Source organism: Chiloscyllium punctatum, chromosome 4 (assembly GCF_047496795.1).
Source record: "Chiloscyllium punctatum isolate Juve2018m chromosome 4, sChiPun1.3, whole genome shotgun sequence".
Taxonomy (NCBI): domain Eukaryota; kingdom Metazoa; phylum Chordata; class Chondrichthyes; order Orectolobiformes; family Hemiscylliidae; genus Chiloscyllium; species Chiloscyllium punctatum.
This window is the reverse complement of record NC_092742.1, coordinates 44,849,890-44,876,648: the sequence shown is the minus strand read 5'-3', so window position 1 is coordinate 44,876,648 and position 26,759 is coordinate 44,849,890. Positions and strand designations below refer to the sequence as shown.

Sequence of the window (26,759 nt, the reverse complement as noted above, 5' to 3'; positions counted from 1 at the left end):
TTGAAGCACTGAACTGAGCGGAGAGCCCAACTCGGTTTAATATTTCCTGGTAGCACTGCAGCACAGTGAAATACTAGTTATTAATGTTAAATTACATTTTAAAGTATTAATACTTTGTGAACTACACAAAGCTAATATTTCAAACCTACCCCTTTTATATGAAACAATTTAAAACAAAATGCAATTAAATGTGAGGAAGCTAGCAATCAGTCAAAAGAAAGGTGATAACTGTAAAGTATATAAGGTCTATAACTGTAAAGATTGATGTTCAAATTATTAGATTTCTTTCAGGCAGAGGGGGCTAATGAAACAGGAAGCTTCACAAGGTATTTCCAATTTTATTAATTTTAAAGGACTGGATTCTGCATTAATGAAGGATAATAGTTCTTCATAGTCAAAGTTGCCTAGCAGCTACTATCACTTAGTAAATTGTTAAAAATGTAGTTCCTTTTGATTAAACACAGCTTAATATTTTTATTCATATTCACAAAGCTAGAATAGAGCATTAATAACTTTTATGTCATGAGAAATTAGTGATTTTGCCTCATGACCTGGTGACAATGGAAGAGGAGAGATATGTGTCTGCTTCACTAGCCTACATTTTTAATCTGAGGAATATCCATTCCATGAAGTTGCCCCTCCCCACAGGGGTGTCACTCCCCTACTGGGTTTCCAACTGCCTAACACTAAGGCTTCCCCATCTTAGGTCCATCCAGAATCCACTCCCGATTCCATACACCCAGTTTACCTGTTCTGCAGTTTTTGGCTCTCCTTTGGTACTTGAAGCAGTCCTAGTAGTGGATCGAGATCTGCCATTCACTCAGACTGGCTGTTAGCTCCCAAAGCTTGGACATTCTCTTTAGATGACAGCAGGAAGCCTAGTTCAAGGCGATTAATGCTCTAAGGCAGTCCATTGGAATGAGGATGGAATTTACGGCAACATTTTCAGTGTGAATGGGAAACCTGGCTACCAATACAGTTGCAAATTCAGGGCCAATAATTTTATGTGGCCTATTTATAAAGCTTAGTTCTGACATTCCAAACAAGTACCAACAGAAGGTTAAACAGTATTTTTGGTTCAAATTACAACTTTTTTCATATACCACAGTATGGTTTCCAATTATGTGGTTAGAAATTACAGTATGAAAATCAGAATCTCGAAAGTAAAATGAAAATGGATATTAGCTAAACATTTTCAGAAAACACTGAAAATTAAATGATCTGAACAACATTTCATATCAGTATAAATTTGTCTACCTTACAATATCAGAAATCCAGTGTTCACCCTCTGGACAAAAACTGCTTATGCCATTCCTGAAGAGAGTTGTTCGTTGTTCCGTCAATGCCCATACCACATTATTTCTGGAAGTAATTTGCACTAATGGACAAGGGCATTCCACCTTCACTGCTCTCGCACAAGGTCGATCAGCACTAAGACCTCAAGATAGAGAAACAAAGCTGATTACAATTATATTCCTCTGTATTCTTCACCTCAGCTTGTTAAACAAACATAAAGGAAAAGAATGAAGATCTCAGATTAGTCAAATGAACAGCTTAGTCAGGAAAAATGAGAGGGAAATGAAGCGAGAACAGAAGAGGAACAAACTTGCATTAAGACATCTAAAGGTGCTAAATTAGTCACCCATAGTACATAAGAGTCAATTAATGAATCTTTGTTCTGAGGTGTCACCTCAAATTAGAAAGAGAACCACAGTCAAAATACAGTAACAACTTATGAAGTAATTTATTGCATCAAGGAAATCTTTTCATTCATTCAGGAGGTGTAGGCTTTACTGGTTGAGCCAGCATTTATTGCCTGTACCTAATTGCTCTTGAGAAGGTGGTGTGAGCTGCCTTCTTGAACTATAACAGTACATTTGATATAGGCATACCAACAGTGCTGTTAGGAAGAGGGTTCTAGAATTTTGCCTCAGTGACAATGATGAAGCAGTGACATATTTCCAAGTCAGGATGGTAAGTGGTTTGGAGTGAAACTCTTAGGTATCTGCTGCTCTTATCTTTCTAGACAGTAATAATTGTGGGTTTCAAAGGTGCTGTTGAAGGAATCTTGGTAAGTCGCTGCAGTGAATCTTGTAGATGGTATACACTGCTGCTACACTGCATTGAATGTTTGCAAATGTGGTGCCAATCAAGCTGGCTGCTTTGATTGTATGGTAATAAAATTCTCAAGTGTTTTGGAGCTGCATCCATCCAGGCAAGGGGAGGATATTCCATCATAGTTCTTGTACCTTGTAGATACTGGACAGGCTTTGGAGAGTCAGGCTGACAGAAATTCACAGCAGGATTCTCAGCCTCTGAAATGCTCTTGTAATCATAGAATTTATATGGTTAGTCCAGTTCAGATTCTGGTCAAAGGTCACTCCCAGGATATTGACAGTGTGGGATGCATTGATAGTAATGCCTTTGAATGCTATGGGGCAACGGTTGGAGTCTTTCTTTTTGGAAATGGTAATTGCCTGGATATGCCATGTGTAGCACGAATGTTACTTGCCATGTCAGCCAAGCCTTGGTATTATCCAGGTCTTGATGCATTTGGACATGGACTGCTTCAGCATCTGAGGAGTTGAGAACAGTGCTGAAAAATTAGCAAACATCCCCACCTTCTGACGGAGTGAAGGCCATTGATGAAACAGCTGAAGCTGGTTGGGACTAGGTCACTCCCCTGTGGAACTTTTGCACAACTGCACTGGAGTAGAGAGAACGAACCTTCCACAATCAGAACCATCTTCCTTTGTAAGTAATACAATAGAGCCAGACAGACTGTGCACTAGAATCTTTAAATAATTAAATTCCTGTGAGAGGAGGGAGTTAGTGTAGCTTTAGGGGATAGCTACAGATCACTTGCTGCACTCTCAGATTTAAATTACAAGATGGGAAAAGTTTTAAAAGCCAACAAAAGATAAACAAAAAATAAGAAAGGAGGAGAAAACAAACTGAGGGAAATCTAGTGCAAAAATATACAATAAGAGCTCCTTTAAATATCTGAAAAAAGGATAGGCCAAATTGAACATAGGTCCCTTAGAGAATGAGGTTGGGAAATAATCAATGGGGAACCAGAAAATGGCAAAGGAGTTAAACAAACACTTTGCATCAGCCTTTAGGTTGAAGACTTCGAGCGATACAGAGTCAAGCAGCAAAAGGTCAGGAGGAAATAAATATAAAAATTACCACTAGAAAAATAGAACTAGAGAAACTAACGGGGTTAAAGCTCCTCTGAACCTGATTAGTTGGATCCTAGGTTACAACAGAAAGTAGCTACGTAAATAATGAGTGAACTAGCAGTAATCTTCCAAAAGTCCTTAGATTCTGGGCAAGTCACAGCAGTTTGGAAAAGTGCCAATGTAACACCTGTATTCAAGAAGGAGAGAAGTAGGCAACAACAGGCCAGTTAGCTTAACATTAGAAAAATGTTCAAGATTGTTATAAAGGATATAATGGTAGAGCATTTGGAAACGATTAATCCAATCAGAGTCAGCACAGCTTCAGGATGGGGAAATAATGCCTGACATATTTATTAGAGGAGATAATTGTTGAGGTAGGAACAAGCAGGAAAGATGAAGGAGAAGCAGTCATTTTAACATGTTCGAATTTTCAAAAATTATTGTATAAGATGTCATTCATAAGTTTTACGACACGGGTAAATCCCGCCTGCTAATTTTAAACCAGCAACACAGAAAAGATTTAACCTGCGCGGTAATCTGTGAAAATTCGTGAGGCCAAGAACTAGTTAAAGTAAAAAGTAACAACTTTATTTCTTAAAGTATAACAGAGAATAATTAACTAATAACTATCTTTTACCTTCACCATCGACAATACTAGTCTGATAAAGGCCCTGATTAAGATTTACCAAAATACAAATTTCAAAACCAGGCAGCTATTGAATCTTCTCTTTGTATCTTCCTCGGGAGATTTTCTTCTTAGGATTTCTTTCACAGATCGTTGATAGATAAATGTGCCTTTAAGAGAGCTGTGTTTCGGACAGTCTGTACATGCTGCCAGCTTGGCAGTTCTCCCTCAACTGTTCAATTTTTCCCAATCTTATACCCCCAAAGCACCGGATTGTCATTGGCTTTTAATATTGTCAATATACTAAATTCAAACTTGATTGGAGTTTGGTTTTTTTGGGGTATAATTTAAACTGGCCTAATTCAAATTTGTTTTTGTCTCCAGACAACCAGCTACACCAGCTGCTGGACCAAAAGATTATATTGTATCTTGTTCAGAACACCTGGTGCTGTCAGGTAGTTCTGCTAACTTTTAACTTTCTTAAAGGTACAGTACACCCACAGTTTCATAACATAAGATTACAAAATATGATAATAGCCTCTGGAAGTAGCAAGTTAGCATGGATAGAGGATTGGCTAAATAATAGAAGATAGAGAATTGCGTTAGTGGAATCCCACAGGGATCTGTGCTGCCCCATTAAATACAATACATTATGAATCACTTGGATGAGGGAAGTGAATGTACTATCACCAAGTTTGTAGATGACACAAAGAATCTATGGAGGGATACAGCCAGGTTGTGAGCAGACAAAAGTATGGCAGATGAAATACTATGTGAGAAAATCTGAAGTTATAGATTTTGGCAAGCAGAATTGATGAGCTGAATATTTTTTAAATAAAGAAAGAATGCAGAAAGCTGCAGTATAAATTGATTTAGGGGTCTTCATGCATGAATCACGAAAAGATAGCATCCAAATTCAGCAAGTATTAGGGAGGGCAAATGGATTGCTGGCCTTTATTTTAAAGGGAATGGAGTACAAAAATAGGAAAACCTTGCTGTAACTATATGTCACTAGTCTGATCACACCTGGAATACTGTGAACAATATCTTTATCTAAGGATCTTTAGAGGTCAAAAAGATGGCTTCTGTGGTAGCTGGCTGTTACAATGTGGTGGTACTAGACATGCTGGTGGTATGAACAAGAAAAAAAAAGAGAAAAATGTTGTTGTGACCAGTGTTTAGAAGTGGTGTGCAATAAACAACACTGGCAGCAGGATTACTTTGACAATTACAGTGGAATGAAGAATGATATTTTCGGGGGTTGGAAGGAAATGGATGTCTTGGTTTCTTGGAGGTCTCTAACAACTTCTGAAATTATCCTTGACCAAGTAGGGCAGCTTTGGAGTGCTAATGTTCATCTGGGTGCATAGAAGCTATTTAAAGGTGGCATGGCTGCAAGGGTTACTGGTTCTTTGTTCAAATGACAAGGTGTTCTGGGGAGTAAAGTGGAACTGGAATTGGAAGCGAAATATGCTGTAGAGGAGGATTTGGTAGTTAATGAGGCAGGTTTTATAAGATACAGTAAAATGACTTATTAGGGATTTTATGGAAAAATGTTGAGTGGGTTGAGAGTTTAGCACATTGCGGTTTAAAACAATGACAGGCAACCCTATTGAAACAAAGGTTCTTAAGGGCTTGACAGGGTAGATGCAAAGACTTTATTTGCCCTTGTGAGAAGCTATATTCTCAGAGAGTGAGGAGTGACGAATTGAAGACACAGAGGAGGAGGAATTTCTTTTCTCAAAGGGTAGCCAATCTGTGGAAGATTTTAATGACAAGGAATTGTTGAGGATTGGCTGTAAGATATTTAAGGCTGATATAGATAGATTTTTAATTAGTAAGAGAGTCAAGGGTTATGGAAAAGGAAGCAAAGTTGAGTGGAGAATTATTAAATTAAAAATCTCATTGAATGGTATTGACTTGATGGGTTGAATGGTCTACTTCTGCTCCAAGTCTCATTGCCTTATGAACACAATGTTCCTGATGAGAGTCCAACTCCACGACTTGAGCATAATAATCAAGACTGACACTCCTGGGTTGCACTTTTACAGGTGCCATTTTTTTGGAAGAGATGATGCTCAGGTACGTGTAAAAGATCTCGCAGAACTATTGTGAGGAATAATGAGGTTATTTGATGTTTATCTTCCAATCAACATCACAAAAAAGAGACCATCTGATCAATATCACACTGCTGATTGTGGGAGCGTGCTGCATGTAAATTAACTGCTGTGTTTTCTATCATACAGGCAATAAAGATTTTTGAAATAAAAAAGTACTGGAGAAAAACAGCTGGTTTGACAGCATCGGGAGAGAAATATAGAGTTAACACTTCTGAGTCCAATAAGATTCTTCTTTGGAACTGAAGAATCACACTGTGTTCAAAATGCTATTTGTTTCTCCACAGACCCTGCTGAGTTTCTTCAATAATTTATGTTCCTATTTTAGATGTACAGTACTTTGCTTTTATTTACGTACTTTTGAAAAGTGATTTGAGATGGCTGAAAGTCATGAAAAACACAATATGCAGGTCAGTTTTAGTTTTCATTTTACTAGGTAATGGCACTATATACATTCAAGTTGCTAATAAGTATCACTCTGTTTTAAAAAGTGTGAGCTAGAAAACCAATCTGACAGTACGCAAATGTGCAAGATGACAACTTCTCAGGATGCACCTAATGTGTTTAGTTATTGCAACTGACTCAATGCTTCTCCTCAATCATGACCAATATCTGGATGCTTTTCAAAATGATTTGGTCAATGCCAGAGAAAAAGTTGCAACATCCTGTTTTTGATTATATCATATACACTTCTAAAAGATTGAGCGAAAAAGACTTAGACCCATTTCAAATATTATAAAACAGAGACTGCTTGTACAGAATTTGAATATTGTTGACATGCTACCAAAGCTGTCCATTTTGTACTCAACAGGATAACTGCAATAATGCCAAAGTTTAACAGCATAAAGATCTGAGAGTTCTGAAGAAGTCATATCAGGCTGAAAACATCAACTGTTTTTCTCTCTCTCAGACTGGGTGAGTTTCTCTAGCACTTCTTATTTTTATTTCAGATTTCCAGCACCTGCATTATTTTATTACGCCTTAAAAATCACATCTTGTTATTGCTATTGCTATCCCTAAAGTGTCAGAGGCTAAGGGAAGACCTTATAGTGGTTTATAAAAACATAGGGGCAAGGATAGGGTCAAGATCTTTTCCTTGGGGTCAGGGAGTCCAAAACTTGAGGGCATAGGTTTAAGGTGAGAGGGGAAAGATATAAAAAGGACCTGTGGGCACAGGGTGGTGTATGGAATGAGCTGTCATAGGAAGTGGTGGGGGTTGGAACAATTACAACACTTTTAAAGGCAATTGGATAGCTATATGAATAGGAAGGGTTTAGAGGCATATGGGCTAAATATTGGCAAATGGGACTAGATTTATTTAGGATATCTGATCAGCATGGACGAGTTGGACCAAAGGGTCTGTTTCCATACTGTACGTCTCTATGACTCAATGTTAAATTTTGATTGTGGACTGAATTGGGAAAAGGGCTGTTTTACAACAGAAGTCTGAGGAAAGTAGTGCTTTACTTTAAAAAAAAAGCAAGTTTCTGAAACTCATTGGTAGTCATGTTACACTGTTGCATTACAAGCAATGGGGAAGATGGAAATAAATAGCACAACACTGTGGTATGTATATATCATATATATATATATATATATATATATATAGAGAGAGAGAGAGAGAGAGAGAAAGTAATTTGTGGAGTTATGGCCAGTTATGGATGTCAAGGATCATTAAGTCTGACTTTCTGCAGCTTGTGGATATGAACGAAACAGTGAAGAGCCCTTAGACCTCTGAAAGGTGGTGTGCATCTTTCTCCAGTAAAACACTTGAAGTTAAAGAAATCTAAGTGCATTTTCACCAGTTACTGTAAGCTGTTGCTTTTAATCAATAGGTCAGAGATTTTATAATTTGTAAACCAGTCCTTCTGTGCCTCCTTTGAAGAAATGAAAGAACCTAAAGGAATAGCTCAGAGAACTAAAGGACTTGGCAACCAAAGGAACCCCTCCACTAAATCTTGAACATGTGCCATTGCCCTGTTTTCTCAGTAGATTTTCCCCTGCATCCATAAAACCAATGGCTTTGTCTGTTTGTGTGTGTCAGGAAGGGGGTGTGTTGTTAGAAGGGAGTTAGAGTTTTAACTTAGAGTTATGCATTGACAGGTAACCATACAGGAGGGGGGGGCTTCAGATATGTGGACCATTGGGATTCCTTCTGGGGAAGGTGGGACCTGTACAAGAGGATGGGGTGCACCTGAACTGGAGGCGTACCAATATCCTGGGTAGGACCTTTGCTGGAGGGTTTAAACTAGTTTGGCAGGGGATGGGAACTGGAGCTACGGATCAGAGGATGGGGTAGCTGGTGAACAAGCAGATATAATGTGCAGAGAGTCTGTAAGGAATGACAGACAGTTGATAGGGCAAAGTTGCAGAGTGATGGGTAGAACTATGTCTATTTTAACGCAAGAAGTGTCAGGAATAAGGGTAATGAACTGATAGCATGGATCAGTACTTGGAGATATGATGCTGTGGCCATTACAGAGACTTGAATATCACAGGGACAAGAACAGTTGTTGGATGTTCCAGGGTTTAGATGTTTCAAAAGGAATAGGGAGGAGATAAAAGATGTGGGGGAGTGGCATTGCTAATCAAGGATAATATCACAGCTGCGGAAAGGGAGGTTGTCAAGGCAGGTGTGTCTACTAAGTCAGTATGGTTGTAAGTTAGAAACAGGAAGGGAGCAGTCACTTTATTGGGAGCTTTCTATAGACTCTCCCTCCCCCCCGCCCAATAGCAACAGAGACACGGAGGTACAGATTGGGAGACAGATTTTGGAAAGATGCAGAAGTACCAGGGATTGTTGTCATGGGTAACTTCAACTTCCCTAATATTGACTGGAACCTCCTTAGTGCAAATAGTTTGGATGGAGCAGACTTTGTCAGGTGTGTCCAGGAAGGATTTCTGACTCAATATGCAGATAGGCTGACTAGAGGGGAGGCCAGATTGGAATTGGTTCTTGGCAACGGACCACGTCAAGTGTCAGATCTCTTGGTGGGAAAGCATTTCAGTCATAGCAATCACAACTCCCTGACCTTTACTATAGTTATGGAGAAAGATAGGAGCAGACGTATGAGAAAGTATTTAACTGAGGAGGGGAATTACAATGCTATTAGGCAGGAACTGTGGAGCATAAATTGGGAACAGATATTCTCAGGCAAATGCACGACAGAAATGTGGAGGTTGTTTAGGGAGCACTTACTGAAAGCACTGGACAGGTTTGTCCCACTGAGGCAATGAAAGGATGGTAGGGTGAAGGAACCTTGGACGGCAAGAGATACGGAACATTTAGTCAAGAGGACGAAGGAAATTTACTTAAGGTTGAGGAGGCAAGGATCAGACAGGGCTCTAGAGGGTTACAAGGGAGCTAGGAAGGAACTGAAGAATGGACTGAGCAGAGCTAGAAGGGGGCATGAAAAACCCTTAGTGGGTAGGATTAAGGAAAACCCTAAGGCGTTCTACACTTATGTGAAGAACAAGAGGATGGCCAGAGTGAGGCTAGGGCCAATTTGTGCCTTGAGTTGGAGGAGGTCCTTAATGAATACTTTGTTTCAGTATTCACTAGTGAGAGGGACCTTGTCGTTTGTGAGGACAGCGTGAAAGAGGCTGCTATGGTCAAACAGGTTGATGTTAAGAAGGAGGATGTGCTGGAAATTATGATAAACATAAGGATAAATAGGTCCCATGGGCCAGACGGTATATACCCAAGGTTACTACGGGAAGCCAGGGAAGAGATTGCTGCATCTTTGGCGATGATCTTTGCATCTACACTGTCCACTGGAGTAGTACCATATGATTGGAGGGTGGCAAATGTTATTCCCTTGTTCAAGAAAGGGAATAGAGATAATCCTGGGAATTACAGACCAGTCAGTCTTAGGAACTCACAAAACACATTGATGAAGATAGAGTCGCGGATGTGGTGTATATGGATTTTAGCAAGGCATTTGATAGGGTTTCTCATGGTAGGTTCATTCAGAAAGTAAGGAGGCATGGGATACAGGGAAATTTGGCTGTCTGTATACAGAATTCCATAGGGATCTGTTCTGGGACTTTGTGATTTTTATAAATGACTTGGAAAGGAAGTGGAACAGTGGGTTAGTAAGTCTGCCAATGACACAAAGATGGGTGGAGTTGTGCATAGTGTGGAGGGCAGTGTAGGTTATAATGGGACGTTAACAGGATGCAGAGCCGGATGGAGTTCAACTTGGAAAAGTGTGAAGTGAATCAATTAGGAAGGTTGAATTTGAATGGAGGTTACAGGATTAAAGGCAGGATTCTTGGCAGTAAGGAGGTACAAAGGGATTTTGGGGTCCACATCCATTGATTGCTCAAAGCTGCAACCCAAGTTGATAGGGTTGTTAAGAAGGGGTATGATGTGTTGGTTTTCATAGCAGGAGGATTTAAGAGCCGTGAGGTTATGTTGCAGCTCAAAAGAACTCTGGTTAGACCACACTTGGAATATTGTGCTCGTTTCTGGTCACCTCATTATAAGAAGGATGTAGAAGCTTTAGAGAGGGTGCAGAGGAGATTTACCAGGATGTTTCCTCGACTGGAGGGCATGTCTTATGAAGGCAGGTTGAAGGGGCTAGGACTTTTCACACTGAAGAGAAGAAATAAGAGAGGTAACTTGATAGAGAAGTATAAGATGATGAGAGGCATAGATAGAGTAGATAGCCAGAGACCTTTTCCCAGGGTGGAAATGGCTATCACAAAGGATCATTATATTAAGGTGACTGGAGGAAGATTTAGGGCGGATGTCAGAGATGGGTTCTTTACACAGAGAGAGGTGAGTGCATGGAATGAACTGCCAGAAGTGGTAGTAGAGTCACATGCATTAGGGACATTTAAGCGACTCTTGGATAGCCACATGGCTGATAGTAAAATGAAGGGTGTGTATGCTTCGTGTAGGATAAAAGGTCGGCACAACATCAAGGGCTGAAGGGCCTGTACGATGCTGCACTGTTCTATGTAAACAACTACAAGTGTTATAAATAATAGTTTCAGTTAGGTGCAGAAACTTGGTCCATATTCTGTTAACTTAGGTCTATCAGACAGGTAGACTGGGGACTTCATATAAATGTTTTTAAACTTCTCTGACATCTCTGGGAATAGAGAGGCTTGATTTCCAATGTGCTACCCCAGGGAGGCATAACAGTAGAAATTTATACCACAGGTGAAAAGGGTGCAAATTGATTGGTAGCAAGTTGACTAATTGACTGGGATATTGCCATGGAGAAAGCTACAGGCAATGCAGCTTTGGATAATGCAGAAAAATGTGTAAGGCTTCAATATATTTATTTTGCTTGTAGAAAATGAGTCCCCGATCATCCATACTTGTAGCCTGTAGCAAGCATAAATCAGCCAGGTTTTCAGCTGAAGTGATTATTTTATACTAGTTGTTAGTGAGGTATTAATACACTCAGGATTGTTCAGAAAGTGCTGGTTAATTGTAGAATCACATCCATCGGTGGATGCTTTGGTTTGGATTTTTCATATGAGTTGGTCGAATATTGCCTGTGCCCTTCATATTATGGAGCAACGTATTATTTGATTTGTTCAGCGAAAGAACAAAGAAAATTATAGCACAGGAACAGGCCTTTTAGCCCTCCAAGCCTGCGCTGATCCAGATCCTCTATCTAAACCTGCCACCTATTTTCTAAGGGCCTGTATCCCTATGTTCCCTGCCCATTCATGTATCTGTCTAAATACATCTTAAATGACGCTATCATGCCCGCCTCTACCACTGCCGCTGCCAATGCGTTCCAGGCACTCATCACCCTCTGCGTAAAGAACTTTCCAAGCAAATCTCTCCTAAACTTTTCCTCTCTCACCTTGAACTCATGACCCCTGGTAATTGCATTGCCCACTCTGGGAAAAAGGTCCTTGCTATCCACCTTGTCTACACCTCTCATGATTTTGTGGACCTCAATCAGGTCCCCCTTCAAACTCCGTCTTTCTAATGAAAATAATCCTAACCTATTCAACCTCTCTTCATAGCTAGTGCTCTCCATAACAGACAACATCCTGGTGAACCTCCTCTGCACCCTCTCCAAAGCATCCACATCCTTTTGGTAATGTGGCAACCAGAACTGTATGCAGTATTCCAAATGTGGCTGAACCAAAGTCTTATACAACTGTAACATAACCTGCCAATTCTTGTACTCAATACCCCGACCGATGAAGGAAAGCATGCCGTTTGCCTTCTTGACTATCCTATGGACCTGTGTTACCACCTTCAGGGAACAATGGACATGAACACCCAGATCTCTGTCCATTTACTGCATAGTTCGCTCTTGATTTGGATATTCCAAAATGCATCAGCTCGCATTTGCCTGTTTTGAACTCTATCTGCCATTTCCCTGCCCACCTCTCTAATCTATCTATATTCTGCTGTATTCTCTGACAGTTCCCTTCACTACCTGCTACTCCACCAACCTTAGTGTCATCTGCAATCATCAGAATGTATGACTTCTGCAGCTGGCATTAAAGGCAATTCATACATGACAATGCTCAACTGTGCAGAATGTCCATTCAGACTGATAATAGCATCCTATTAGTGAAAAACACCACTTGTGTAGTAGCAGTGTGAAATGGCTTGTTTAAACTTTTGAGATCCTTAATGTTTCGTTGACATTTTGAGGTAAATCAGGCACCCTATGATTTATTGGCCCATTTACAAGTTTGTACAAGTGCTTCCACTTTCAGAAATGAAAAGTGCCCCAGGACTTGACAGCCTTTAATCTCATGAGTTTTCGCAGTACTTCTCTGGAGAGACTGATTGTTTTAAAGTGCCTTCCCTTCCCTCTACCCTGTGGTTTTTCCTATTGTTACTTTGAGATTCGTTTTGTGCCCAAATATGAATACAGATCCATACTACTAATCCCTATCCTCTGATAATATGTATACTGTTATTAGTAGTTCACTTCTGTCATTCTCTAAGGGACATACTCATTTTAGCTATTTTCTTTATTTATACTTTGAAAGCTCTGACTGCTTTTAAATTTTTTGCTCGTTTACTGTCAGATTCTAATTTCTCCACCAATTTATTTTCAGTAATATTTTCTTGGTTCCTAAAATGTTCCCAATCTTCTGGCTTACAGCTTGTCTTCGAAGGACTGAGTAGCTTTCCTTTCAACCTTAAGTTAAGTTAGCCTGTTGGCTATTTCACCAGTGATGAAAGGGAAGTGGAGGACGACACAAAATAAAAACATTTTGTTTGCTTTTCAGTTTTGATGAATGGAAGGTGCAAAGTTCTGTCTCTTTCTTAGCAATGTTCTTAAAACTCAACATAGTTTCCATTTCAATCGTCACCTTTGATACTGTATTCCAGTTTCACAACTCTCCTACAAGATATATGTTATTTTTGTTTTGTTCCCAATCTTTTGCAGTCAATCATACCACCTCAATCTCCATTTCTTCAAACAGCTCCAAAATTTATGTCTTTCTTTTTGAGGCTATTTCTTCAGACTAAAAAACTTATGCTGCACCTTTGCATCAACATCCTTCCTATGAGGTGAAGCCAAAAACTGCACACAGCACTGAAGAATTCTATATAAATTAATTATATACCATGACTTTTATATTCTATAAACCATACTATAAAATACCAGCATTCCTATGCAACAATTGTGCATCTCTGTCACTTCCCCAGAAAGTATAAGACCTCAATGTGCATCTTAGTCCTAAGTGCTGCCACCATTCTCCCCCTCATTCCAGTAAAGGGCAAGTTGATACTTACCATGATCAACACAGTCTGTTCATCCAGTTTTAAATAGGAACTCGATGACATTAGCTGTATTTATCTTAAATATTTTTGGAAGGGAACATCAAATGAAAGCCTTCTATCAAGCACATGGTACTGAAGTGGCTTTGTACAGGTGGTCTGGGTTCAAGTCCCAAAAAAAAATGTTGATTAAAAATAGTTTAAACATTTTGACTAAAAGAAAATTTTGTTAAATAACAATTCTTTTGCATGGCGACACGTGATTTTATTTTCATCCTGCAGAACTTCTAATTTTTTTGTTCATTCACAGGATGTGGGCATCACTGGCTAGGCCAGCATTTACTATCCATCCATAAATCTCCCTGAAGGCAGTTAAGTATCAGCCACATTGCTATGGGTCTGAAGACACATGTAGGCCAGACCAAGTAAGGATGGCAGTTTCCTTCCCTAATTACAGATATTTATTGAATTCAAATTCAATAATTTGAACCTGGGTCCTCAGAAGATTACCTGGGTATCTGGATTGATAATCCAACATTAATACCAGTCGACCATCACCTCCCTTGAGCAAAGAATGGCACCAACCTAAATGGAAAAGCTCAAGCTTTTCCTACAATATTCATTTAGTATGATAAAGTACTATAGGCTGGGCCTCCACAAGATCACATAACATGTCCACCTTGTCTTTTTGAAAGAGCTACTTAATTTGTCCCAACCTCTCTGCTCTGTATAATCATGCAATAGGCCTTAGAAACTGCCTTTAAAATTTAAAAGTCCTATTTCTTTTTAAGTGCAATATCTTGCTAATTTTCCTAATTTACTGAGGACACAACCAATTCATGGGATTGCCTAAAGACAGCACAGCTAGAGATTGAGAAATAAACTATAGAAATATAAATGTTAAATATATTTATTTTAAACACATTCAATTGTGCAGTAAACAGTGCACCGATTAAGGAGAAACACGGTTTTGATAGAATCTGTGAATGATTAATTATACCTACTGAGGAAAACACTTTCTGCTGCATGTACATGACTGCAATAATAAGGGCTCATGTGGCACAGTAGTACTGTCCTATCCCTGAACCAGAAGGACTAAGTTCAAGTCTCACCTGTTCCAGTTGTGTTCAATAGCATTTCTGAACACTTTGATGAGATAATGTCCATGATTGCAATAATAAATGCATCACTGTTTGTATCTACCTGTTTGTAGATAGAGTTCTCCATTAGTTTGGATGATCCATGCAGTGTCATCACTTAAAGCAACATATGCAGCATTTGGTAGAGCCTCATACCAATGTCTCTTCCCTTTCATTGTCACTTTACCACAGGCAAAAGCTTTGCTTGATTTTTGTTCAATCTTCCATAACAGCACACCTGTTATTGAAAAGTAAAATAATTCCAAAGATGTCTAAAATTAAAATACAGGAGGTTTTAGAGGTTTTAGTTTAATCAATATATGCTTTGCAAACAAGGCGCAGAATATATTCTAATTGTACAATTACTACATTCTCCCTCAAGCACTTTTTAACTATTTGCGTGTACATAATTTATATTCTATTAGAAATGTGTAATGAGGGAGCTGACAAGTTCCTATCTTCAATTCTACAAATATCTGGAATTCTGCACAACAGAGCAACACAATTTTTTCACTGACCTGATGGTGATACAGCCACCTGTTGCACACCATCCTCAAACTTCTGCCACCGCAAACTTGTACCATGAAACGGGCTACAGTATAGTCCACCTTTGTAATCTAAACACCAGACATGCTTCTCGGAGACCACAAGGCTGAGGATATTATAGCCCGGGCCAGAGTAACCCATCCAGCTCTCAGCAAACTAAAAACACCAAATAAACAGAAGTCAATGATTTTTTCAGTATGAATTTTCCTCTTTTTCTTGTCCTTTCAAGAACCAGTGTCTATTCTCATTTCAAAACATATGCACCTTATTCAAGAATAAGTTTTTCAGTTTTCACATTTAAGTTAACAATGAATTCATAGAACTGACAAAAATATTTCAAACTTTTGTCATTGTCATCAAAACTCTTAAATAATCAATGTCTTGTGCTTACCTGGCCAACTGCTTTTTCTTTGGTAACATGTTACATTAAAGAACAGATGATAATTAAAAATAGAACATATATAATTTATGAATTTTTAATTTCAAGAGTAAACATTAAAAGAAAAACAAATATAGATTTTGCTTCACCTGATCCGATTTTAAAAGCTCCATTTCATCTGAAACAGAAGTATTCAGATCTTGAAAAACTGAACCTTGTGATTTTTCAACATCAGAAGTGAGAATGTGTTCAGTCACACTGGTTTCAGATAATGAAGGAGGTCCTCCATGGCCATAAATATCCTCATCATCACTGGAAGATGAAAGTTGTTGTTGGACTTTCTTTTCGTCAGTGATAGCATTATCAACTGAACAAGCAGTTTCAAAAGGTTGCGGAGATTCAGTTCTGTCTGATAAATTGGGTTCATTGTATGACACACATAACTGTGAAAATGCATTGACTTCTTGTCTGTTGTGATCTTTGTCTGGTGAAAGAATTCTCATCAGTAGTGCATGACGCTCATCCAAGAAAGACTCTGAGCTTTCACTTAAAGATCCTTGCAAATTTAGGCCACCAGACAACACAGATTTTTCTGGATCTTGAGATCTTAATTCCAAAGGTTCACTGTTGCAAACCACATCAAACATAGTGCTAACTAAATTTGCTTGTTGTCTAAGTACTGGTTCAGAACTTGAAACTGAAACCTCGCCTCTGCAATCTTTGTTTTTATTGCAGGAACTGTCTAAAGTTTCCAATTTGACAGAAGATACAGTATCTAAACATTCTGCAAAATGTAAATCAGAGGAACATGTATTTTCATTCATTGTAGTTGCAGTCTTCAAAGATTCTGCTAAACTGTCTGATGGGAGATGGTCATCCTGTGATGTTGATGTACACTCAGGAGATTGTATGGAGCCAAAAATATTGGAATTACTCTCCTCTTGCAAAAAAGTATCCAATTCTGAACCAATCTGGCTCTCTTGTTCAGAAAAATCAGTGATCAAGTGATCCAGGCTGCTGCTCAACAAACTCATTTGATCAGACAAGTCACAAGTTGTGGTTATGGAGCCATCAAAAGCAAAGTCACTTAACAGTGCTGGCTCTGAACTTTGGGAACTATTGGAACAGTCAATTTCATGTTTTACAAGACTGCCTTCAGATCCAGAACTTGCTGTATGACAAACAACATGCAATTATTCATAAACAGAGACACTTTGCAGCAGGAAAACAGAAAATCAGATCAAAAAGCAATTTTACATTACCTGTAACTACAATATATAATTGCAGCATCGTATTACAAATTATTAATTAAAATAAAATCCTCAATGAGCCAAAAAATTCCTTCCATCATACAGAAACCATATTCAGCTAGAACAATGCTGTAAAATTTTCTATGGCATTATGTACACTTCTCCAAATTATGGATCACATTACTGTATTTGAACAGAGCAATTCCAAACCAGTTTAAAATAAAATTGAACTTCTCTCTCTCTTCACGATAGTAAACTTATGCCATCCAATTACCAATTTTCCAACCACTTTTCCAGTGTATCCCACCAAAATGTTCAAGTTGTGAGAATGTGTGTCAAACACATTATTTTATATATAATTAGATTAATAAGCAGAACCACCTTAGAAATATAGCCTTGTAATTGTCCAAATTAGCAGGCAGTAAATCTGATTCTACTCTGAAAAGTTGCATGCCAATTTGATGGTTGTCATTAAATATCAACAGCATCACTTCCGGTTTTTGCAAATTATCATTGAAGTCCTCAGTGCTGGTTTGCATATTTAAATTAGATATCCCTTAATTTAGATTAATGAAGTCAATAAAGCCAAAGAGGTAAAAACAATGACTGCAGATGCTGGAAACCAGATTCTGGATTAGTGGTGCGGGAAGAGCACAGCAGTTCAGGCAGCATCCAAGGAGCTTTGAAATCGATATTTCAGGCAAAAGCCCTTCATCAGGAATAAAGGCAGTGAGCCTGAAACGTGGAGAGATAAGCTAGAGGAGGGTGGGGGTAGGGAGAAAGTAGCATAGAGTACGATGGGCGAGTGGGGGAGGGGATGAAGGTGATAGGTCAAGGAGGAGAGGGTGGAGTGGATAGGTGGAAAAAGAGATTGGCAGGTAGGACAAGTCATGGGGACAGTGCTGAGCTAGAAGTTTAGAACTAGGGTAAGGTGGGGGAAGGGGAAATGAGGAAACTGTTGAAGTCCACATTGATGTCCTGGGGTTGAAGTGTTCCGAGGCGGAAGATGAGGCGTTCTTCCTCCAGGCGTCTAGTGGTGAGGGAGCGACGGTGAAGAAGACCCAGGACCTCCATGTCCTCGGCAGAGTGGGAGGGGGAGTTGAAATGTTGGGCCACGGGGCGGTTTGGTTGATTGGTGCGGGTGTCCCGGAGATGTTCCCTAAAGCGCTCTGCTAGGAGGCGCCCAGTCTCCCCAATGTAGAGGAGACCGCATCAGGAGCAACGCATACAATAAATGATATTAGTGGATGTGCAAGTAAAACTTTGATGGATGTGGAAGGCTCCTTTAGGGCCTTGGATAGAGGTGAGGGAGGAGGTGTGGGCACAGGTTTTACAGTTCCTGCGGTGGCAAGGGAAAGTGCCAGGATTGGAGGATGGGTTGTAGTTGGGCGTGGACCTGACCAGGTAGTCACGGAGGGAACGGTCTTTGCGGAAGGCGGAAAGGGGTGGGGAAGGAAATATATCCCAGGTTTGTTTGGAGGTGGTAGAAAAGGTTATATTAAAAAAATACCTTGCTTGCGTTTCTTCTTCTTTTTTACAGGAACAACAATGAGCTGTTGGTTGAATTCTTCCATGTTCATTGTTCTGAATCTTTCTGCAGAATCTGAAATCTTTGTTAATCCCACAGGCGAGAAAATTGCTCCTATCTGCTGTTCCGGAGATGTTACATGGCTAAAAACACTAATACCACTGTTTGTAGAGCTGCTTCTGCTCCTTGGCTCACTTGTTTCTGAATGTCTTCCCTCTCCTGTCTCGTCCCAGGGATGTCTTTCCATTTCGTTTTTTGAACTCAAATTTGGCTCAAGTTCTGAAGACGATGAATGTTGTGCTTCAAACGTATCAGTTTCTGAAGTTTTATTTTCACTTCGCATTTCTTTTGAGTCTGTTGCAATCACAGTTTCTTGAACTGATTCCCTGGAGCTGACTATCAGCGGGGAGTTTAATTGTGAATGCACTCCTGAAAAGGCAATTACATCTGCATTAAGTTCACATCAGATTTAGAAACTTTCCTAGGAAAAGAATCTGGAGATTCAGGACGGCCTCTATTCACAGTAGTTTAAACAATATTTTACCCTTCTTTGCCTTGAAGCGATTGTCAAATCGTTGAACCTTTTTAAGAAAAGCTGAAGGTGGTAGCTTAACATTGTCAATGTCCATCTGAAATTTGAAAATAATATCTTGTACTTGTAAATCTTATATGTATAAGAACTATCAAATTAACACGCAAATGAAGATGGAAGATACAAAAAAACCTCAAGAACTAAAACAAAACAGAAAAAGGGTATTTAGACATTGGAGTGTGTGCTATAATTCTGCTTATTAGCAACCTAATTTGCGTGTCCTAATTCACATTGACTTTGTCCTATAATCACCTTTGGATTAAACAAAATGAACAATCCTAGGATTTAAAATGAACAACTGAACATTTACAGAAGTATTCCAAGCTCCTAATACCCTTTGAATATGCTTCTGAACTTCACTCCTAAAGAAAACCAGGCAGTAATATTTAGATTATGATCTCTAGTCCTTGATTTTCTAACCTGAAGAAACCTGATTTTGCATTGTCATGCCTTTGAAAAAGGAAAAAAAAGGAAATCCTGAAGAAACCCAAGAACATTATACGGAAACAGAACGTAAAAACAAAAGCAAATTTATGCCAATAATTTCATATCTTCTTCTGTTATTTTAAATATATAAATTACAAAAATATGGCACTCGGTCACAGAACAAGGAATCACCAACCTGACCCCCTTGAAATCAAGTATAGTAGTTTGTGCGCATTTGTTTTAGATCTGTACATTATACTTACTGACTTGAGTATCAATTTAAATTCAGTATGAAACTGTTAATGTGCCAATAGCATTATTGGGGAGAATGATATCACAGAGGAAAAGCAAGACAGTCAAGCACGAGGTCTCAGGCATTCTGTTTAAAGTTGAAAAAAAAACTTAATTCAATAAAGCATAATGAAAAGTTTAATGAATATTGTACACGTGGTGACACAGCGGTTAGCGCTACTGCCTCACAGTACCAGAGAGCCAGGTTCGATTCCAGTCTTGGGCAATTGTATGCGGAGTTTCCACATTCTCCTCATGTCTCTGTGGGGCTGCTCCAGTTTCCTCTCACATCCAAAGATGTGTGGGTTAGGTGGATTGGTCATGCTAGAAAAATTGCCCAGTAGTGTTCAGGGAGATGTAGTTTAAGTGGATTAGTCATGGTAAAATAAAAACCAATGTGGGGTTTCACGGATATGGCTGGATGGGGGAGATGGATTTGAATGGGATACTCTTCGGACTATGCAGACTCAATGGCCTGAATAGTCTCTTTTTGCATGGATTTTATGATTCTATGATTTCCAAACTGACTTGTTATGAAACAGAGACAGAACCAAAAGGATACTTTATACCTTTGTATTCACAATGCTGAAAAATTAAACTTTTGAAGACTCCCAAATAGTCACTCCAACAGGTCCTAACTAGACTTTTGATTAACCAATCCCAGATTTTGTGGATAATTCATTTCTAGACACCAGTCTTGTGTCTTAAACAAAAGACTTAACAATTTATTAAATACAACCTAACATTAGCAGAGAGAAAATGTAATCAGCATGGTAAGCTGACACGTCTATGCTTTAAACCCAAAACATTTGAATTCAGCCCCATTCACACAAAAGACCATGATGTGGAAGTGCAGTGTTGGACTGGGGTGGACAAAGTCAGAAATCACACAACACCATGTTATAGTCCAATAGTTTTATCTGAAATCACAAGCTTTCAGAGAGCTGCTCCTTCATCAGGTAAAGCAGAGAGAAGTGGACAGACATGAAATTTATAAGCAGAGAGATCATTGCAAGAAAATTCCAGGTAATTAAGTGTGTCAAAAGATAGTACAAATGGTGTGAGTGGAGTGTCGACAGGATGGTCATTTGCAACGATTTGTTATTCAGCCTATGCATCTCCCTCCACTTCACCTGATGAAAGAACAACGCTCCAAAAGCTTATGATTCCAAATAAACCTGTTGGATTATAACCTGGTGTCATGTGACTTCTGACACAAAAGACAGAAATAAACAAAGTTGAAGCATAATTAAAACTGGCCAGATTACTTAAATATCCTTCATGGTGCACTGTTCACAGGCAAATGTTTTCTCTGAAGCATTGACCAGGGTCACCTTCTTAGTTCACTCAAGGCGGCAACACTTCGTTCTTTGGGTTTCTGGAGGCTGGCACATCAGATTAGACATTTAGCTTTCAAACCTCTTCTGAAGAAGGGTCACGGGACCCAAAATGTTAACTCTGTTTTCTCTGCACAGATGTTGCCAGACCTGCTGAGTTTTTCCAGCAACTTCTGTTGTTGTTTCAAATCTTCATACTGTCTCAACAGCCTTCAAGAATCATCTCAAAGAAAACATAGCTTAAAAAAAATCTTTAATTCTGGTTTCACCCCAGTAGACTGACTGACTGACTCTCCCAGAGGTCTCAGTCACCATTCAAAATCTGGCAACTGTTGAACACAGGGTCTCCCTCAGGCTTGCTGTGATCAACTCCTCAGGTATTGGCCTCATGAATAGCCCATTTCTGCTACTCATTTAAACACAATGCTTTTCCTGAGCTAGTTTTGGGATGGGGGCTGATCGGTGGAACCATTTAATCAAGGCTCAGTCTATAATTAGCCTCCAGGTTTGGCTTTTCAAACAAACAAAGCTTGCCAAGTCTGTTCTTTCCTTTTTAACCCAAACTGTACCAAAGTCCAAGAGTCAATTCTGGCTCATAATTGAAAATTCATAAAAGAACAAAATAAAATAAATGAAGAATCTGTGAGGTATCCAAGACTAAAAGCAGCTCTTTACAGATGTGAACAATACTGATTCATAATGCAGGTGCATTATTTGCTTGGTCAGAAAAAGAACTGAAAACTGTGCAATGGAACCGCTTAACAAAGTTATCATATGCACACAGAGTGCATGCATACACCTCCAATAACACAGCTATTGCATTTCAATTCCATAACAACAACCCATCCAAGGAAATCAGCAAACAAAAGGAAACTGGGCAAGGAATCTACTATTTCTAAAATTTGGATCTTAATTCACAAGGAGGGAATCCCAGACTTCTGCTTCACAATGGGCAACTCAGTAAACCTGCTGTCAACCGTATACACTCAAGTAACAGTCGATGTCATGTAAATGTCAACCCCCTACTTTTGGCCAAATAATCTGGAAGTTTCCACATATCTTGTGTAAAAGTCGACCCTAGTTCTTCATAGATAACAGATTAATGTTTATGAGGCAGTGTGCTGGCCGTCACATCCTGCTCCAGCTTTCTAGTCTGCTGGTTGTTCTGCTCCACTCCTGGTGTTCCAGTCCACTGGCTGTTGTGTTCCACTCCAGGTTTTCGGAATTCGTTGGTTATTTTTCTTTATTTGTTTAGATTAGATTCCCTATAGTGTGGAAACAGGCCCTTTGGCCCAAGCAGTCCACACCGACCCTCCGAAGGCTAACCCACCCAGACCCATTTCTCTCTGAATAATGCATCTAACCCTATGGGCAATTTAGCACGATCAATTCACTTAACCTGCACATTTTTGGATTGTGGGAGGAAACCCACGCAGACACAGGGAGAATGTGTAAACTCCACACAGACAGTCGCCCGAGGCTGGAACCTGGTGCTGTGAGGCAGCAGTGCTAACCACTGAACCACCATGCTGCCCCATGAGATCAGTTGGGCTTACAGTTATAGAGATGTACAGCATGAAAACAGACTCTTCGGTCCAACTCGTCCATGCCGACCAGATATCCCAACCCAATCTATTCCCATCTGCCAGTATCTGGCCCATATCTCTCCAAACCCTTCCTATTCATATACCCATCCAAATGCCTTTTCAATGTTGCAATTGTACCAACCTCCCCTACTTCCTCTGGCAGCTCCTTCCATACATGTACCACCCTTTGTGTGAAACAATTGCCCCTTAGGTCTCTTTTATGTCTTTCCCCTCTCACCCTAAACCTATGCCCTCTAGTTCTGGATTCCCCGACCCCAGGGAAAAGACTTTGTCTATTTATCCTATCCATACCCATCATGATTTTGGAAACCTCTATAAGGTCACCCTCAACCTCCGACACTCCAGGGAAAACAGCCCAGCCTATTGCTCAAATCCTCCAACCCTGGCAACATCCTTGTAAATCTTTTCTGAACCCTTTCAAGTTTCACAACATCTTTGCGATAGGAAGGAGACCAGAATTGCACACAATATTCCAACAGTGTGGTATGAATTTTGACGGGCATGAATTTCAGCCCCTCAAAAGTATCCATGTAATAGCTGACTCCATAAATTTAACCTTAAAAGGCAGTCAAAAAAAATTCAACTATTACTCGAGTATATACGGTATATACTCGAGTCATAATTAACATAGAAAGTGAAGAATAAATAGAGATATAGAAGACAAATGTGGCAAATATTTTGTGAAGAGCTACAAAAGCGTTGGGTGTGGAGTTTGCATATTGTCCCTGTGTTTGCATGGGTTTCCTCTGAGTGCTCCGGTTTCCTCCTGCAGTCCAGAGATGTGCAGATTAGGTGAATTGGCCACGCTAAATTTTCCATAGTGTTCAGGGATGTGTGGGTTCAATGCAATAGTCAGGGGAAATGTAGAGCAATAGGGTAGGAGAATGGGTTCTGTGTCGGTTACTCTTCAAGGGTTGGTGTGGACTTGTTGGGCCAAGTGGCCTGTTTCCACACTGTAGGGATTCTACGAACAGAATACGTACAGGGTATGTGGAGAATTGAAGGAAACTAAAACAGGAGGATTTGAGCAATAGAGAAGTTGAATAGGATGGGGCTGTTTCCGCTGGAGTGTCGGAGGTTGAGGGATGACCTTATGGAGGTTTATAAAATCATGAGGGGCATGGATAGGATAAATAGACAACATCTTTTCCCTGGGGTTGGGGAATCCAGAACTAGAGGGCATAGGTTTAGGGTGAGAGGGGAAAGATATAAAAGAGACCTAAGGGGCAACCTTTTTCACGCAGAGAGTGGTCTGTGTATGGAATGAGCTGCCAGAGAAAGTGGTGGAGGCTGGTACAAGTGCAACATTTAAAAGGCATCTGGATGAGTATGTGAATAGGAAGGGTTTGGATGGATATGGGCCAGGTTCTGGTAAGTGGGACTAGATTAGATTGCGATATCTGATCAGCATGGACGAGCTGGACCTAAGGATCTGTTTCCGTGCTGTATGTCTCTATGACTCTATAAAAGTGAGGTAATGCTCTCTAAAAGCACAGAATCAGTCTTACCAGGAGCTAAATGGATTAGACTTAGCAAAATAAGTCTTCCATTAAAGTGCTGTTGTCAAGAGTCCAAAGGAAAGAAAAAACAGATTTTCTTAAATTTAACCAGTAATGAGAACAGAAGAAACTCCTGCTCAGGTTATTTTCTGCAACATGAGAGTCCACATTGTTTGTCACAGACTTGCACAACATGGAAACAGATCCTTCAGTCCAGCATATCAATGCCGACCAGATATCCTAAATTAATATAGTCCCATTTGCCAGCATTCAGCCTATATTGCTCTAAATCCTTCCTATTCATGTACCTATCCAGATGCCTGTGAATGACAAGAGGTTCTACAGACACCAGACCACGCGAATGCTTGATGGTACTGTGTATGTCAAGAACCCTACAATAAAATCAGATGAAATCTTGCATGAAGTGGCACTGAAAATAACAACAAAGTGGATTACGTTTTTGACTGTAGTTTCTTCTGTGTAGGATTCAAAGCATCTATCAAACAAATCTGGAAATCATTAATCCCACCACAGAATTCAATGTGCATTAAGTAATTATGAATAGTGCCAATACAAAACCTACACAGCATTTTATACCAATATTCTGTAGAATGCTTAAGCTTGGAGATTCCTCATGTTTACACCCATTGCAGGTGCAAAACAATGACTTGGCTAAAAGAATGCACAATTGAGAGTGTAAGTTAATTACAATGAACCCAAATCCTCTCAATTTTATATGTCAAATAAATTGCTATGTTGGAATCCATCTACATTCTTAGATGTCACCATGTTGTTGGCTCCCAATATCTTTCAATTTTACTTTTACATAGGATCTTTCAAAGCTGCAATAAAATTTCCAGGCAGTTTTGGTATTTTTTTTTAAAATTGAATTATATTGATCCTTTCAAAGTCACAAGATGTCCCAAAGTGTGTTACAGTCAAAAAATTACCTTGTGAAGAGTATTCACTGTGTTGGAGATGCAGCAGTTTATTTGAGGACAACAAATACTTCCAACAGAAATATGATAATAGCTAAATAATGTTGATTGATGGATAATTATTAGTCAAATCTTAGGGGATACACTATGTTCTTCTTGAAATTGAGTCATTTTGTCTTTTAGTAACTACGTGAATGGAGAGACAGGGCCTTAGGTTAACTTTCCAACAGAAAGATAGCACTACTGACAGTATTGGTCTGGAGAGCCAGCTTAGATTTCTAGTCCTAAGTTCTTTAGTGGGCCTTGACCTGGTAATGTTCTGCAGGAAAAGGACTACCAATTGAACTACTGCTGACATATATTTTAATTACACTTTTTAAATAACTCTAAAAATCCTCACTGAAACCTGCTCTGTATTTTCAGTTCCTGTCAATTCACACCAACCTCAGTGTAGTGCCCGTATTTATGACAGATTAATTCTGGGTGTTAGGAAGAAGTTTTACATGCATTGTCACTGGGTGCGCAGGTCCACAGATCACTGAAGGTGGTTGCGCAGATGGATAAGGTAGTAAAAAAAGCTTATAACATGCGTACCTTCATTGAAAGTGGCATTGAGTATAAAGATAGACAAATTATGCTGCTGCATTATAGAACTTTAGTTCGGCCACACTTAGAATATTGTGTACAGTTCTGTTCACCATACTACCAGAAGGATGTGGATGCTTTGGAGAAGGTACAGAAAAGGTTTACCAGGTCATTCCTGGAATGGGGGATTTTAGCTATGAAGCAAGGTTGACTAAACTGGGTTTATTTTCACTGGAATGCAGGAAGTTGAGGGGCGACCCAATTGAAGTTTATAAGATTATAAATGGCAGGGATGGAGTGGAAAGCATGAGGCTTTTTCCCAGGGTGGAGGGGTCAACTACTAGGGGCCACAGGCTCAAGGTTCGAGGGGGGAGGGGAAGTTTAAAAAAGACATGCGAGGCAGTTTTTTTTCCACACAAAAGGTGGTGAGTGCCTGGAATGCATTGGTGATGGAAGCAGACACAATAGCAGCATTCAAGAATCGCCTGGAAGAATAAATGAATAGGAAAGGAATAGAGGGATATCGATCCTGTAAGTGAAGACAGTTTTAGTATGGTAGGGCAAAATGTGGCAGTACAAGCTTGGAGGACTGAAGGGCTTGTTCCTGTGCTGTATTGTTTTTTGTTCTAAAACTGTTCTAACATTGTTTAGTACAGTTTATTCAAGGCAGGAATCCTGTGGCTTCACTGTCTTAGTAAATCCTCTGGAAACTCACATTTTCAGTACTTTTTTAAAAAGGTTATTGGTCCCTATCCTGATTATAGCACAAATATGGAGGTCTTGTGCAGAACTATATTTAGGAACAACTTTTGAAATTAGTAAAACAAGAGTAATATTGGGCACATGTTCAAATCCATCTTCTGTGTTGTGCCTGAGGATCAGAAGACTAAGGCAAAATAAAAGTACAGTCATCTACAAATGTTCCTCTAATGTTTTTTATTCTTAGTCAATGGTTTTCTGGCTTAAAAAGGCCTAACCTAATCTGCACGTCAAACATA

The 26,759-nt window shown here is 39.5% G+C and overlaps 1 protein-coding gene across 1 annotated transcript in view; it reads right to left on the bottom strand.

Moving 5' to 3' along the window:
• Nucleotides 1-26,759, bottom strand: part of tecpr2 (tectonin beta-propeller repeat containing 2) — a 112,112-nt gene that overhangs the window by 51,590 nt on the left and 33,763 nt on the right. Inside the window, exons 8-12 of the mRNA XM_072568541.1 lie at nt 18,469-18,915; nt 15,858-16,879; nt 15,302-15,485; nt 14,848-15,021; nt 1,258-1,438 (exon numbers count right to left, since the gene is read on the bottom strand). Of these exons, the coding sequence (XP_072424642.1) occupies nt 1,258-1,438; nt 14,848-15,021; nt 15,302-15,485; nt 15,858-16,879; nt 18,469-18,915 (2,008 nt within the window). The remainder of the gene's footprint in view (nt 1-1,257; nt 1,439-14,847; nt 15,022-15,301; nt 15,486-15,857; nt 16,880-18,468; nt 18,916-26,759) is intronic.